Here is a 17,456-nt window from a genome sequence, read left to right as displayed (position 1 = left end):
AGGTCTGCGACGAATTATGGTTCATTCTGATGGTGCTGTACTAACACGCCCTCTGCATGTTGAGCTCACCTACAAAGCTGCAAAACACCCTAAATGTCAATATTTGACAAAAATATAATTATCCTTTTCATTATGTTTTTCTGTTTTCTTCTTGCCAAAAACTTGAATATCTTAAATTCCTTATTAGCCATTTTTTTGGTGTTAGAAAATTTTAATAAATTAAAAAGAAAATGAATAAATTCAAAAACAAAATAGCAAAGAGAAGCACGCCCGGTGGGACTCGAACCCACAATCGCCTGATTAGAAGTCAGGCGCCTTATCCATTAGGCCACGAGCGCCGTTTGATGATGTCAAATTCATACTAAACGTATTTAAAATCCATAATTTCTGAGCTATTTATTATACCGAGTCCATCGTGTTTTGCACATTAATATGTTGGCGTAAATCCAACGCGACGTGCATGAACAGTTTTCCATTATATATAGTTACATGATAAATGGCTCACACTGAGAAAAGAAATTTACTTTTCATTTCCACTTAAATTTATTGTTGTAGAAGAGTGATACATCATTGTCAAGGCTGCACCTGCAGCAACTTATATTTTTCGAATAATCACATTCTAAATACACCATATTTGGTATCTTGAGTGGCACGGTTGAGTGACGCTGAGATGCATAGACCAATTACTTTCCTTGTATCAGCTGGATCAATGATTCCATCATCCCAAAGCCTAGCTGTTGAGTAATAAGGACACCCTTCTCTCTCATAAGCCTCCACAACCTTTGCTTTAAACTTTTCCTCCTCTTCCTTGTTCCACTGCCATTACAAGTTTTATGTGAATCATTCAAAGAAAGCGAAGACATAAAAAAGAGGGCAGTGGCAGACTACACTAGCTTCCCCTTGTGGAATTCATAGCATCCCCTCTCTAAGTGGTCAATGTGTGTTTTTAGAAAGATTTAATTACTCTATTGGGCTTTATAATTTCACTATTGGACTTTATAATTTCATCAAATTTTTAATTGGATCCTTATAGTTTAAAAGTTTGTAATTGAGTATCTATACTAGATTAAAACTTTCAATTGGTTCCTTTTTAACTATATTTTGTCAAAAAATACACTTCTTTTAGAAAATATTCATTTTTATGTTTGCGTAGGATGACTTATAGAATATTCTAAAAGTAAATATATTTAGGTTACTGTATTTTCTTTTCTTTTTTTTTTTTTTTTTTTTTTTTTTGTGAAAGAAAATAACTAAAAAGGATCTAATTACAAATTTTTATCTAATATAATGATTCAATTACAAACTTTTAAACTGTAAGGACCTAAATAAAATTTAACGAAACTATAAGGACTATCAGAATAATTAAACTTTTTAGAAATACAGAGGAGGCTATGTGAATTTCACCAAGTATCATAGGAGGTGAATGTAATTTCATTTAACTACATTAAAATTAATCATCTATTGCGCAATTATATTTTACCTGAATTCCTTGTTTTTTCTTATTGGCTTTCTCTATTTGCGCCAGCACACCAGCAGCCTGATAATCACAGATTTCCCAGGGATATATGTAAGACCCCACAAAATAGATGAATATCAATTGATAATCAAATCTTATAGATCAATTGATGAGATATAAAACATGCTAATTAGAATCTCAGCAGAGTCATGTTATGGATCATTTGCTGCAGAAAATTTCTATAAAGAATCACAACTAATAAATAACATGTACTACCTGAGCACCACCCATCACAGATATCCTGGCATTTGGCCAAAGGAACATGAAATTGGGATTATAGGCACGGCCACACATTGCATAATTCCCAGCACCAAAGCTTCCACCAATGATTATAGTTATTTTAGGTACCTGCAGCCATTGATTGAAAACAAGAAAAATGGAAATTTACAATTGAAAGGTCCCTTTCATGCTTTCAGATCTACTTTTATGAAAATGATCAGAACCATCTTTTCATTAGCAGAGTTAACATTGACGCAACAGAAGCACATTCCAAGGCTCTTAATTTTTGGCTGGCTTTGAAAACTTTTGATTAGATAGCTAACAAGTGCAGAATATGTTATAAGTAGGAAGAACCTCAAAACCACATACCTTTGCACAAGAAACAGCCATCACCATTTTTGCACCGGACTTTGCTATGCCACCTGCCTCGGATCTTGACCCAACCTACCAAGTATGCAAGTATCAAAATTTCATTCTTCATTTTTACTTTGAAGTGGGTTGCGACATCATAATTCTGGAAATTTAGGTTTGTATTCTTAACTAGTTAAAAAAGGAATCGAACTAATAGTAAACATTGTCTTTCATTTACTCAAGCATTTCCAAGAAAGCATGACTATGTGATGAAGACATAAAGATAGATGACATGAAGTATTTGCAAATTGAGGAATAGTTAAAGCATAAACTGTTGACTAAAGAATAGTTCCAAAATTCAATATGCACGATATCCATGCAGAAAGTTGTTTAAGAAATAGATGGTTTACTATCAGAAAGGAATATGCAACATCACAGACAAAAGATAAGATGAAGAATCAATACTTAAGCTCTCTTATGAGCATTGACTTTAATCTTACTGTCATTACAGTGTTACTTATCTAACCCCAGCCTACACTTGATTACTCTTCTATTGATTTGCAACTGATAATTCTTAAACCAGCCTAACTTGAATGCCTAATCACAAATTGATCATGGAACAGATTTATTCATGAAAAATGTAGAATATAAATTATTGCTGTTCTCTCAATTAATAAACACTAGTAAATAATGAGATAATTCACAGCATAAGTCGAGCGAAGTTTTGCAAGGGGTACTATCCACTCAAAAGTTAACAACATAGTATCAAAATCAGTGTCATTGAAGAAACCCAAATGCATACCATGAATCCAGTAATGTTTTGAAGGAAGACCAAGGGAATATTACGTTGAGTGCATATTTCAATGAAATGGGCCCCTTTCAGAGCAGATTCATTGAATAAAATCCCATTGTTTCCAATAATTCCAACAGGTTGTCTAAAAATCCGAGCAAAACCTGTTACAAGAGTCTGCACAGATTTTGAATAAGGATGTGTGTATTATACAAACAAGGGAGTTACTATATTATCCAAGTTTTCATCTACATAACCAGTACCTTCATAAGTTATCAAACATCTATTCGTTGCTGCTTATACTTAGTGGCTCCAAACATTTATTGTGCAAGCAAACAACCAATAAATGTTTCACAACTCATCTAGAGTACTGTAACTGAAGAAAGAGAAAGGATCCTACTGCATGACCGATAATGCTAATGATCAAACATCAAGCAAGTCAAGTGAATATGCCCTCACACTGCCATACAATTTCTTGAATTCATCAAATTCACTTCCATCAACAATGTGAGCAATAACCGATCGGATATCAAACTGTTGCTTAAGATCAGTGGGAGCAATAGAACGAAGTTCATTGGCATCATATAACGGCTCTTTATATTCATAGTTTATGTTTTTCAATCCATTTTGCAAAACATCTTTACCAGCCATATGCAGATTCTTTATAATATTCCTCCCAAGAGCAAGTCCATGCAGTTCATCTATTAGAATTAAACAGACAAAATGTCACCAATAATAACTAAGCTAATTTTAGTTAATATCTTCTTTTTCATACAGTTAAATGCATGGGAGAGAAAGTCAACATAGTAAATACCTTGAGCAAAATAGTCTGAAACACCTGATGTCTTGCAGTGCATGGCAGCACCACCCAAATCCTCGGCAGAGACTTCCTCTCCAGTTGCAGCCTATAAAGTCATTTAGTTTTTAAGAAAAGTAATAGCAGTAGTTATCACACAAGAATTTTAGAACATTAGAGTGCCTAGAACTGACCTTTACAAGAGGAGGCCCTGCTAAAAAGATGGTGCCATTGCCCTTGACCATCACACTTTCATCGGCCATGGCAGGTATATAGGCACCACCAGCAGTGCAAGAGCCTAAGACCAGTGCAATTTGCGGAATGCCTTCTGAAGACATAACAGCTTGATTATAAAATATTCTACCGAAGTTTTCTTTGTCCGGAAAGACATCAGCCTGCTTCGGAAGGAAAGCTCCTCCACTATCAACAAGGTATATGCAGGGCAATTTGCATTGTGCAGCAATCTCCTGCGCCCTGAGATGTTTCTTGACAGTGATAGGATAATAGGTCCCTCCCTTAACAGTTGGGTCATTGGCCACAAACATACAAAGTCGCCCATGAACCGGACCTATCCCAGTAACAATCCCAGCAGAAGGCAAGGGTTCTCCATACAAGTCATGTCCTGCAAGCTTTATCACTTAAAATCCATAAGATCCCTAGGAATATTCATCACGAGGCAGTTTCAAATCAAATCAAACACAACTCATTTCTCATTTTCAAGCCTTAACAATTTAACTGAAACTGTTTTACTTCCCCAAGTTATGCAGAAGCAAACTACTATGGGTGTGTTTGCGAGTTGGAATCTCAGAAGGCAGGGGATACATCAGAGGGGTCTTAAGAGTAAAATGAACTTAAGTTTACTCTTCAAGCCCTTCCTTTTCATCCCTCCCTTGCTCTCCATTCAAAACCCAGACATTCCCTAAGGCAACAAACTAGATTTTATCATTTTCATGTTTATGTTCATTTGAACGAGGCTAACTCAACCCCAAAAACAAGTTCATAAGCAATTTGTGACTTCTAATACACCTACCTCATACCCAAGTAACAAAGACAATGATGGATTCCAATACCATAACAGAATTGAGTGCCTAAGTGCCTAACTCAAATCCAAAAGTTAGTTGAAGGCGTCGAGTGCCAAGAGTTACCAAACACAAATACATAAAGGCTATTGTGCCCATATCTTCAAAACTAACCAAGTTAGGTTAATATAGTGATTAGCTCACTAATCCATTTAAACAAGTGTCACGGGTTCAGATACCCCTTTGTGCATGCGACAACCCATTGGCCAGAGTCAAAACTCCCAATTACAATTCAGATCTGCGACGGATTAGTAGTTGGTAAGCCGGGTTGAGAAATACCATAAGAAAAAAAAATCAAAATTGACACATGCTATATAAATAAAGGGACTGTTTTCTTCCTACAAAATTTGACCCTCAGAATCAGGGCATATGCAATCTAAGTAAGAAACTTTACATAAACCCAAATGAAGAAACGAAGCAAATGCAGTAAAACCAACCTGTGAGAGCTCAAGGAATGAAGAACCAGGATCAAGGACGCGATCGATTCTCTCTCTGGGGAGAAGCTTGTTCCTGCTCCTGTTCCTCTTCACAGCTTCTGGTCCTCCACCGGCAACTACCCTTTGGACGTGAGATTGGAGCTCGGAGATCAAGTCTTGCATGGCGGTTGAGTTAGCGGCGAAGACATCGGAGTTGCGATCAACGGCATCGGGAAGAACGCCGAAGCTGAAGGCCCTTCTTGTTCCGAACAAGTTGGAGCAAATCCAACTTGCTTTTCTTCTTCCAACTGAACCAATCATCATCATCATCTTCTTCTTCTTCTTGTGCTGTTGTTGTGTGTTCTTTCTTTTTTTTTTTTTTTTTTTTTTCTTTGCAGTTTCTTCAGTTTTTTTAATTTTTAGGGGCTAAATATAAAATATCAATATCAAAATTTATCATCAATCATTAAAATTTGCCAAAACTTGCTGTAGATTTGCTTAGTTAAGATAATTGCGGTTTTTTTGTACTATTTGGACCAAAAAAAATCAAGTGATGCAATATAAAATGTACTACTATTTATAAGTCAGAAAAATGTATTTTCTGCGAAAGATCGAGAACCGGCAACCGAAATGGTCGAACCGATTCAAGCCTGTCCGGTACTGTGTTTTGAGAAAAATAAGATTTTGAAAAATTGATTTATTGTTTTGAAAAGACAAAAATAATTTAGAATTGAAAACCAGACACTAATCTTAAAGGTTTTGACCCAAAATAGGCCAAATGGACCAAATTGGACCGGGTCCAAGTGGGCCCAAATCCAACATATAAATGTCCTAACTAAGAGGCATTTGGCCTCATTTTTCAGAAATGAAAGAGAGAGGGGCGGTGAGAAGAGAGGAAGAAGGAGAGTACTATTCACCTCCACCTTTCGGGAGCCATAACTTGAGCTACGAAGCTCTGATTGACGAGCCGTTTGCGGCCACGCGAAGCTCTCGTCGAGCTCTACATTTCTATCTAAGCAAACTTGGTAAGAACTCAAAGCTCAAGTCCCAGTTTCGTGCTCTAGATTCTTGCATTTTTGAGGTTATGGTTTTGAGTAGATTTTTGTGGTTTTGCTTGTTTATGTGATCTCTAGTAGCGGGTAATTGATGGATTTTACCCCTAATCTCATTGGATAAGGTAAAGAACCTCTTTATCCTTGTGGTTTGGTATAGTATGAGCTTTAGTTGTTGATGTATGGTTATGTTGTATGTATGAAGCTTGTTTTTGGAGTTGGTGGTGGCTTTTGGTTTGGCTTTGATGGTTTGGAGCTTGGTGGAAGCTTGATTGGAATCAAGTTTGGTGTTTGAGCATATTGGGAATCGGTCAAAGTATGATTTCGGTTTCCTTTATGTAATATGTAATGTTTCTGGATACTGGATGATGGTTTGGATGTAGGTTGAATGAGTTTGAATGTGATCATGATGACGATGATGATGATGATGATGATGATGATGATGATGATGATGATATATATATATATATATATATTGTTAGATGATGATTATTGATGAGTTATGTTGACAGGTGTTGAGGTTCAAAGATGGATGTTGATGATGATTTTTTTTATTGTTGGTTATTGTGGTTCATGTTGAAAGTAAATGAGTGAAGAGATTTGATGAATTGAATGGATTGGTGAGAATTGTGAATAATGAGTCTGAGTGTTGATGATTGATGGGAATGGTGAGTGGTAATATTGAGGTTAATGAGGTCCATGGAAATTGAGATATGTGAGTTTGGTTGGATTTAGAGTTGTTGAATGGTTTAGAGGTTTGTGAGATTGAGAAAAGGGTTGAAGAAGTGTTAGTATGAATTTTGGGTTATTTTGGTATGGATGAAATGTGATTGAATTAGTTTTGGATTGAGTTTTGGTTAAAAATTGAGGTTTTGAGATTTTGTGTAAAACTTGATTTTTAGTGAACTTCAATGGATCATAACTTGGGCCTCAGTTTTCGAAATCGATTGAAATTGGTTTTAAATTGAAGATGATTTCAAGGGCTTTAAAACGATATAAAGGTTGAGGAAAATGGATTTTTGTAGAGGAAGTTATGATCATTCAAAGTTTGGTGTCAAAATCTAAATTTCTGGAGAGTTGCAAAATTTTGTGATTTCTGGTATGTGCGCACGCACACACTAATGAAGTTTTACAACCTGTGCGTACGCACAGCCTTGTGCGCACGCACAAGTTGGGAAGGATCGTCTGTTGGGGGCGCTAGCACAGGATGTGCGAGTGAACAGACAGTATGAATTTTGACACCTGTGCGTACGCACACCCCTGTGCATACGCACACCTCTATACATACGCACACGCCCTGTTTCTCAAACTTAAACTTTACTTTCAACTATTTCACCTTCCCAATAAGATTGCAAGCTTCTGTGACACCATTTTAAGACTCTCTGGCTTATTTTGGGTATGGGAACTTGGGAAAGAACTTTAGAGATCTAGTTGATGTCATTTTGAAAAGTTAGCAAATGGAGGTGTAGATTTCTAGTGTACTAAGGATGGGTTTAGTAGAGTGAGAAAGAAGAATGGTACTGGAATTGAGAAAATGAGGAACTAATGAGTTCGGAATGGATTAAGAATTGATGATGGTTATTATGAGCTTGATGGATATTGAAGGGAAGTGTGCCAGTCACTATATCCTTGAGTTAAGTACGATGAGAACTTAAAGAGGAATGAGGATCTTGTTGAATGTGGAAAGTGTGCCAGTCACTATATCCTTGGGTTAAGCATGATAGTGTGCAGGGTACTATATCCCTAAGAATCAATTATGATTAATGACCTTTTCTGCTGCAAGAGTGTGACAGGCACTATATCCTTGGGTTACGCATGCGAGTGTGCCCGACACTATATCCGTGGGTGAATAGAGTGTGCCCGACACTATATCTGTGGGTCATTAGAGTGTGCCCGGCACTATATCCGTAGGCGTGGCAGAAAAGCTACATCCGAAAGGATATGTCGGGTTGGCATTTATGGACCGACAAGTGATATCACGAGCCAATAGGATAGACATTCATCATATGCATTTCTTATGTGCTTGTTTGCTTTGATTACTTGAGTTTGCCTAATTGTATAATATGCCTATTTACTTCCTGAATTACTTGATATATATGAATATTATCTGTGTTTTACTTGCTTGCATTATCTGTGTTTGTCTGGTGCTGAGGACGTAGGTAGGCGGTGGCGATGAGATCGCACGGAGGGTAGGTTGGCGAGGGCTGTGGGATACAGCGGTGTGATTAGTATTAGTTAGACTTCCCCTAAGTTTAGATAACCCGGTTTATGGTTTAAGTTCTTTATTTATTTATTTATGTTATGTTTGAATATCGATTTGGTGTGAAGATTTAAGAATGCCTTCGGTGTCCCGGAGCCTTACATCTTACATATTGGTCACTGTTACCATACTGAGAACCTCCAGTTCTCATTCCATACTTTGTTGTTGTTTTTTAGATGTAGGTCGTAGTCCACCTCGGTGAGATTGCGGATATGGTGACAGAGCGGAGTATGGTTCCTCCTTGGTTTATTTCTGTTTTTCTTTGTTATAGTTACTCTGATATCTTTTGTATATTTATCTTTATGGCCTTAGAGGCTTATTTGAGAGAATAGTTGTATAAGCTGTTTTTAACTCCAAAATTCTGTATGTCTGTATATACTAGTCGGCTTAAACTCTGCAAGCTGCGACTAGTCCCCTATGATTATTATACTATTATATCTATATATTCCATTATTTTGCATCTATACCTTGTATCTTATGCGTTAGTTTCGTGTGAACGTTTCGTGCTTTTGAAATCCTGTTTTTGAGTTTAATCCTTCATCAGGCTTCTAGAATATATTATTTTCTTCTATATAAATATGTATAAGCCTTAGAATTGTCGTAACCTTTGATTAACCTTTGCCTTACGGCTAGAGATAAGGCTTAGAGTAATTGGGGTGTTACACTACCACCACCACCACTACTACCATCCACTTTGATGAAAATCATCATCAATATCATCTAACGAAATATACATGTTTTGGGGGTATTCGTGGTGGTGCGGTTTGATTTGGTTATTTAAAAAAATATCATATGATCTAATGTTATATTAATTCTACGGTTCAGTTTAGTTTGATTTTTTTACCGAGACCAATTGAATCAAACCAAACCAACTAAAATTGGTTTGGTTCAATTTTTTTTATTTCTCAATTAAAAAAAAAAACATTATGTGCTAGCAAAGCATGAGAAGCATGAGAAGTTCAATAATAAAAGAAATTATAATACAACAATTAAAAAGCATGAGAAGTTCAACAGAACAAAAAGAAAAAAGTTGTTTTGATTAATTTTTTCAGCAAAGCAGCCACATCTTAATGTTCTCTGACAAGACAACAAAACATTGTTCAGCAAATAAAGAACTTGAAATAAAAAACTGAGTTATAACACAAACAATTAATACCAAATAATAAAACTAATTTATATTGATTTAAGTTAAAATCCAACATACGCTAGAGATATAGAACACAATTCACAGAATTATAAAAACATAATAAAAAAATAAAATCATAAACATAGAATCATAATAAATAGCAAAAATAGAAAATAATCAATTAATAATCAACAGGTCTAAACAATAATCAACAAAAAAATAATCAATTAATAATCATCAATCAAGAACTAAAGATATAGAACAATAATCAACAACAAAAAAATTAATAGGCTGAACAGAAAAAATCAAGAAGCAATAGAACCAATCTGACTCGAAAGTTCCATTGTTGAGACCATTCGTGTATTTCTCCATTCGTTAAGCAAGTTGGCCCATTTGTATCTCCAAATTTCTCATTGAAACTTCTTGGTTTTTTATGAAAAAGGTAGTGTTTTGTATAAGCTTTTCCCAGGGTATTTCAAGATTAGAAAGCCTCTGACTGTCTTATTGAGTGGAGTGTGAGGTCTGGGAGAATTTTTCTACTGCAAATTTAAGATTAGTAAGCCTTTGGGAGTCTTGAGATGGTTGGGTGAGGGATGGTTGTTGTTGTTGGTGAAAATTGCTTTGAGGGTGGTTGTTTTATTGATGGGGGTTGAAGGTATTATGTTAGGAAGTGAAGTGATTTTGTTGATGGTTATGGTTAAAATTGTTGGGTATCGAATTTTGGTTTCTCCACCTAAAATTTGGGTGGTTTCTCCATCTGGAGTTATAGGTTTTAGAAAATGGATCATTTTGAGATTTATTTATGAAATATACTTGCTCAGTGGAAGAATATCCATACTCCATGCCTTCACCTTGAGATAATCCATTACTCACACTATAGGAATTTTCTTGAGAACTCACTGCTGACACTTGCATTCCTCCTATGTATTGAGTAATTGCATTTGATTGCTGGGACAAGACTTTATTCTGAGCCAAGAGAGTGTCCAAAGCATCTAATTCCATAACTCCTTTCCTCATTGATCTTTCAGAAGAGTAGAAGTATTGATTGTTGGCCACCATCTCAATCAACTAGTGCCTCATCAGTAGTCTTCTTCATATACAAAGATCCTCCAACCGAGTTATCCAATAAAACCCGTGAGGCAGGGGTGATCCCATCATAAAATATGTGAAGATGGACCCAGTCTACAAACATATTCAGAGGGAACTTTCTAAACATCTCCTTATACCTCTCCCGAGCTTCATAGAGGGACTTTCCTTCATGCTGTCTGAAGGTCTAAATCAGTTCTAAGCTTAGTTAACCTCTGAAGTGGGAAGAACTTGTTTAAAAACTTAGTGACCGGATCCTCCCATGTGGCTATGCTCTCCTTGCACTGATTATCTAACCACTATTTAGCCCGGTCTCTCACAGCAAAAGAAAAGAGCAAAAGTCGATAAACCTTGATGACATGTCATCATGTCATGTTTTTCTATGCTTTTTCATACAAGAAATTGATGATTTGTGCTTAGATATTGAAAGCTTTTGTGCTTAGATGGTATATTTCCTTGATCTTTTGGTTTTATAAATTTTGTAGGAAATAAGTGGAAAAAGAAGCAAAATAGCAAAAAATAAGCTAAAAAGAAAAAAAGAGGAATTTTGGAGTACACTTTGAAGTTTGAGCACATTTTGGAATCTTAGGCCATGCTTTTAAAAGCGTAGCCCATGACCATGGAGCCTTGGCCTTACTATCATGCATTAATGCCTTATGCATGTATGAAGTAATAATGGAAGCATGCATGCATTTAAATTGATAATGCCAATTAAGAATGAATCTACGTAATTGGCATTAGGAATTAATAAGGCTTGTATGCATGAATCATTTAAATCAACGCCAATGCCAAGTAAATTCATGCAATGAATTAATGCTTCGGTAAGTTAATGAAAGAATGCATGCAAGTAATATTATTTCAATACTTTGCCAAGGCATTAAATGAAAGCATGCATGCATGAAATATTTACTATCCATTAGAGCATTTCATTGATGAATGAAAGCCTAGCGTTCATAAATGTAACGGAGCGCTCATTATTGACAAGAGCGCTACGTTGAAACATTTACCTTTTTCGAGCTTGGCACAAAGAAAAGCAAAAAAAGAAAAAAACAAGGAAGCAAAGCACTCAAGCATAGTGCTACGTTAATTTTCTGAACGGAGCACTCATCAAAGGAAGGGTACAACACAAGGCATCAGCGCTCAAATATGTAGCGCTAAGTTAACTTTGTTAACTTTTTCGTGCTTCATCCAAGAAGAAAAGTAAGGCGCTACACAAGCAAGGAAGCCAGCAAGGTTCGAACCAGGCACATACTAGCAAGGAAGAAGTGCTACAAAAGGAAAGCAAGGGCACTGCGTGAAATGATTTAACTGAGCGCTAGTACCACTCTACTTGGGCCAAGGCAATTGGCCACAAAATGCATCCACTAGGGCTCGAATTGGAGCCTCCCTCAAAGGCAAAGGGGCGCTGTGTTGTTTCTTTTAACTGAGCGCTATAAACAAGGCTCGACATGAGACAAAAATTGAAGGGGACAAGGCATTGAGCGCTACGTTGCCTTACATGACCGAGCACTTGATGAGCAGATAATTTATACGCTTTTTGGCACTGTTTTTAGGTAGTTTTTAGTATATTTTAGTTAGTTTTTATTATGTTTTTATTAGTTTTTATTCAAAAATCATATTTCTGGACTTTACTATGATTTTGTATATTTTTCTGTGATTTCAGGTATTTTCTGGCTGAAATTGAGGTACTTGAGCAAAAATTTGATTCAGAGGCTGAAAAAGGACTACAGATGTTGTTGGATTCTGACTTTCCTGCACTCGAAGTGGAATTTCTGGAGCTACAGAAGCCAAATTGGCACTCTCTCAATTGCGTTGGAAAGTAGACATCCTGGGCTTTCCATCAATATATAATAGTCCATACTTTGCCCGAGATTTGATGGCACAAACTGGCGTTCTAAGTCAGCATAGAAATTCTGGCGTCAAAACGCACGAACTGGCATAAAAGCTGGAGTTAAACGCCCAAACTGGCACAAAAGCTGGCGTTTAACTCCAAGAAAAGTCTCTACATGTGAAAGCTTCAATGCTCAGCCCAAGCACACACCAACTGGGCCCGGAAATGGATTTCTGCATTAATTACTTATTTCTGTAGCCCTAGGCTACTAGTTTTCTATAAATAGGACCTTTTGCTATTGTATTTTCAGACTATCAATCTTGGTTCTTCTGGTTCCCTCTCTGGGGCCGAAGCCAATGATCACCATTATCACTTTTGTATTTTCAACGGTGGAGTTTCTACACACCATAGATTAAGGTGTGGAGCTCTGCTGTTCCTCATGAATTAATGCAAAGTACTATTGTTTTTCTATTCAACTCAAGTCTATTTCTTCTCCAAGATATCCATTCGCACTCAAGAACATGATGAATGTGATGATTATGTGACACTCATCACCATTCTCACTTATGAATGCGTGCCTGACAACCATTTCCGTTCTACATGCAAACAAGCTTGAATGAATATCTCTTGGGTTTCTAATCTAAGATTATAACCTTCGTGGTATAGGCTAGAATTATTGGCGGCCATTCCTGAGATCCGGAAAGTATAAACCTTGTCTGTGGTATTCCGAGTAGGATCTGGGAAGGGATGACTGTGACGAGCTTCAAACTTGCGAGTGTTGGGCGTAGTGACAGACGCAAAAGGATCAATGGATCTATTCCAACATGATCGAGAACCGACAGATGATTAGTCGTGCGGTGACAGCGCATTTGGACCATTTTTACTGAGAGGACGGAAGGTAGCCATTGACAACGGTGAAACCCAACATATAGCTTGCCATGGAAAGGAGTATGAATGATTGGATGAAGACAATAGGAAAGCAGAGGTTCAGAAGGAATATAGCATCTTCATACGCTTATCTGAAATTTTCACCAATGAATTACATAAGTATCTCTATCTTTATTTTATATTTTATTTATATTTTAATTATCAATTCTCTATAACCATTTGAATCTGCCTGACTGAGATTTACAAGATGACCATAGCTTGCTTCAAGCCGACAATCTCCATGGGATCGACCCTTACTCACGTAAGGTTTATTACTTGGACGACCCAGTGCACTTGCTGGTTAGTTGTGCGGAGTTGTGATAAAGAGTTGAGATTACAATTGTGCGTACTAAGTTGTTGGCGCCATTGATGATGCCAAGGCCATAAAAACGTCCCACATGGCCGAATGCATAGAGGAGGGAAAGGCAGTGATTTCCACTGAGGAAGACCTCAATGGACGTCCACTGACCTCCAAGGAGTTCCCTAATGAGGAACCATGAGAATCTGAGGCTCACACTGAGACCATAGAGATTTTATTGAATTTACTTCTGCCATTCATGAGCTCTGATGAGTATTCTTCCTTTGAAGAGGATAAAGATGTTACTGAAGAGCAAGTTACTAAGTACCCTTGGAGTAATCATGAAGCTAAATGCCAAGTTATTTGGTAATGAGACTTGGGAGGATGAACCCCCTTGCTCACCAAAGAACTAGATGACTTGACTAGGCAGAGATTACCTCAGAAGAGACAGGATCCTGGAAAGTTCTCAATACCTTGTACCATAGGCACCATGACCTTTGAGAAAGCTCTGTGTGACCTAGGGTCAAGTATAAACCTCATGCCACTCTCTGTGATGGAGAAGCTAGGGATCCTTGAGGTACAAGCTGCAAGAATCTCACTAGAGATGGCAGACAATTCAAGGAAACAAGCTTATGGACTTGTAGAGGATGTCTTGGTAAAAGTTGAAGGCCACTACATCCCTGCTGATTTTATAATCCTAGACACTGGGAAGTGTATGGATGAATCCATCATCCTTGGCAGACCCTTCCTAGCCACAGCAAAAGTTGTGATTGATGTTGACAGAGGAGAATTGGTCCTTCAAGTGAATGAAGACTCCCTTGTGTTTAAAGCTCAAGGATATCCCTCTATAACCATGGAGAGGAAGCATGAAAAGCTTCTCTCAATGCAAAGTCAAATAGAGCCCCCACATTCAAACTTTAAGTTTAGTGTTGGGAGGCCATCATCATGTTCTGAATATCTGTGAGGCTCCATGAGAGCCCACTGTCAAGCTATTGACATTAAAGAAGCGCTTGTTGGGAGGCAATCCAATTTTATTATATCTATTTATTTTCCATTGTTATTTTATGTTTTCTGTAGGTTGATGATCATGTGAAGTCACAAAAACAACTAAAAAAGCAAAAACAGAATGTAAAATAGTATTAAAAATAGCACACCCTGGAGGAGAAGCTTACTAGCGTTTAAACGCCAGTAAGGGTAGCAGAATGGGCGTTAAACACCTAGTCTGGCACCATTCTGGGCGTTTAACGCCAGAAAAGGGCACAAAGCTGACGTTAAATGCCAGAAAGGGGAGAAAAGCTAGCGTTAAACACCAGAAATGGGCAGCAACCTGGCGTTTAACGCCAGAATTGGCACAGGAAGGGGCGTTTACACGCCAATATGGTACAGGGATGAGAAATCCTTGACACCTCAGGATCTGTGGACCCCACAGGATTTCCACCTACCTCATCTCTCTCTCTTCTTCACACCTTCCCATAACACCCTTCCCCAAATACCCTTCACCAATCACCTCAATACCTCTTCCCCAAATACCCCTCACCTATCAAATCCTACCCTCTTCTCCATAATATCTTCCCCAATCCATATCCATCCATCATAAAACCCCACCTACCTCACCATTCAAATTCAAACCACTTTCCTTCCCAAACCCACCCATACATGGCCGAACCCTACCCCTCTCTCTACTCCTATATAAACCCATCTTCACTCCTTCATTTTCATACAACATAAACACTCCTTCTCCCCCTTGGCCGAAATACTACCCCCCTCCATCTCCTCTATTTTTCTTCCTCTACTCTCTTCTTTTATCTTTTGCTCGAGGACGAACAAACCTTCTAAGTTTGGTGTGGTAAAAGCATTGCTTTATGTTTTTCCATAACCATGTATGGCACCAAAGGCCGGAAAAACCTCTAGAAAGAGGAAAGGGAAGGCAAAAGCTTCCACCTCTGAGTCATGGGAGATGGAGAGATTCATCTCAAGGGTGCATCAAGACCACTTCTATGAAGTTGTGGCCAAGAAGAAGGTGATCCCCGAGATCCCTTTCAAGCTCAAAAAGGGTGAATATCCAAAGATCCGACATGAGATTCGTAGAAGAGGTTGGGAAATTCTCACCAACTCCATCCAACAAGTCGGGATCTTAATGGTTCAAGAGTTCTATGCCAATGCATGGATCACCAAGAACCATGATCAAAGTGTGAACCCGGACCCTAAGAATTGGCTCACAATGGTTCGGGGAAAATACTTAGATTTCAGTCCAAAAAATATAAGGTTGGCATTCAACTTTCCCATGATGCAAGGAGATGCACACCCCTACACTAGAAGGGTCAACTTTGATCAAATGTTGAACCAAGTCCTCATAGACATTTGTGAAGAGGGTGCTCAATGGAAGAGAAATTTAAGAGGGAAGCCGGTTCAACTAAGAAGGCATGACCTCAAGCCCGTGGCTAGGGGATGGTTGGAGTTCATCCAACGCTTAATCATTCCCACTAGCAACCGGTCTGAAGTTACTATAGACCGGGCTATCATGATCCATAGCATCATGATTGGAGAGGAAGTAGAAGTTCATGAGGTTATATCCCTAGAACTCTACAAGGTGGCGGACAAGTCCTCTACTTTGGCAAGGTTAGCCTTCCCTCATCTCATTTGTCACCTCTGCAATTCAGCTGGAATTGACATAGAGGAAGACATCCTCATTGATGAGGACAAGCCCATCACTAAGAAAAAGATGGAGCAAACAAGAGATCCCACTCATGGATAAGAGCATGAGGAAATTCCTCATCATGAAATCCCTGAGATGCCTCAAGGGATGCATTTTCCTCCACAAAACTATTGGGAGCAGATCAACACATCCCTAGGAGAATTAAGTTCTAATATGGGACAACTAAGGGTGGAGCACCAAGAGCATTCCATCCTCCTTCATGAAATTAGAAAAGACCAAAGAGTCATGAGGGAGGAGCAACAAAGGCAAGGAAGAGACATTGAGGAGCTCAAACACTCCATAAGATCTTCAAGAGGAAGAACAAGCCGCCATCACTAAGGTGGACCCGTTCTTTAATTTTCTTGTTCTTATTTTTCTGTTTTTGTTTACTATGCTTGATGTTTTATTTATGTTTGTGTCTTATTACATGATCATTAGTGTCTTAGTGTCTATGCCTTAAAGCTATGAATGTCTTATGAACCCATCACCTTTCTTAAAAGAAAAATGTTTTAATCACAAAAGAACAAGAAGTACATGATTTCGAATTCATCCGTGAAACTAGTTTAATTATTTTGATGTGGTGACAATACTTTTTGTTTTCTGAATGAATGCTTGAACAGTGCATATTTTTGAATTTGTTGCTTATGAATGTTAAAATTGTTGGCTCTTGAAAGAATAATGAAAAAGGAGAAATGTTATTGATAATCTGAAAAATCATAAAATTGATTCTTGAAGCAAGAAAAAGTAGTGAAAAGCTTGCAGAAAAAAAAGAAAAAAATGGCAAAAAAATAAAAGAAAGAAAGAAAAAGAAAAAAAGCAAGCAGAAAAAGCCAATAGCTCTTTAAATCAAAAGGCAAGGGTAAAATAAAAAAGGATCCAAGGCTTTAAGCATCAGTGGATAGGATGGCCTAAAGGAATAAAATCTTGGCCTAAGCGGCTAAACCAAGCTGTCCCTAACTATGTGCTTGTGGCGTAAAGGTGTCAAGTAAAAACTTGAGACTAAGCGGTTAAAGT

General features: G+C 37.7%; 1 protein-coding gene and 1 non-coding gene across 3 annotated transcripts; both read right to left on the bottom strand.

The window, feature by feature from the left end:
- TRNAR-UCU lies at positions 266-338 on the bottom strand. The gene has a single exon. It is a non-coding gene; the product is annotated as a tRNA-Arg (tRNA).
- LOC107623004 (methylcrotonoyl-CoA carboxylase beta chain, mitochondrial) lies at positions 508-16,830 on the bottom strand. Of its 2 annotated transcripts, XM_016325108.2 has the most exons (10): positions 16,799-16,830; positions 5,189-5,510; positions 3,867-4,301; positions 3,691-3,781; positions 3,336-3,577; positions 2,889-3,053; positions 2,105-2,179; positions 1,733-1,864; positions 1,481-1,537; positions 508-816 (listed from the first exon to the last, which is right to left on the bottom strand). In XM_016325108.2, coding segments are annotated over exons 1-10 (1,725 nt in total). In that variant the 5' UTR covers positions 16,801-16,830; the 3' UTR covers positions 508-612. The 2 variants fall into 2 exon arrangements, with proteins under 2 accessions (XP_016180594.2, XP_020970574.1); XM_021114915.1 differs by lacking the exon at positions 16,799-16,830 and having other exon boundaries at positions 3,867-4,294; positions 5,189-5,325.

This window comes from Arachis ipaensis, chromosome B10, assembly GCF_000816755.2.
Source record: "Arachis ipaensis cultivar K30076 chromosome B10, Araip1.1, whole genome shotgun sequence".
Taxonomy (NCBI): domain Eukaryota; kingdom Viridiplantae; phylum Streptophyta; class Magnoliopsida; order Fabales; family Fabaceae; genus Arachis; species Arachis ipaensis.
The sequence above is the reverse complement of the archived record's forward strand: the minus strand, read 5'-3'. Positions and strand labels throughout refer to the sequence as shown.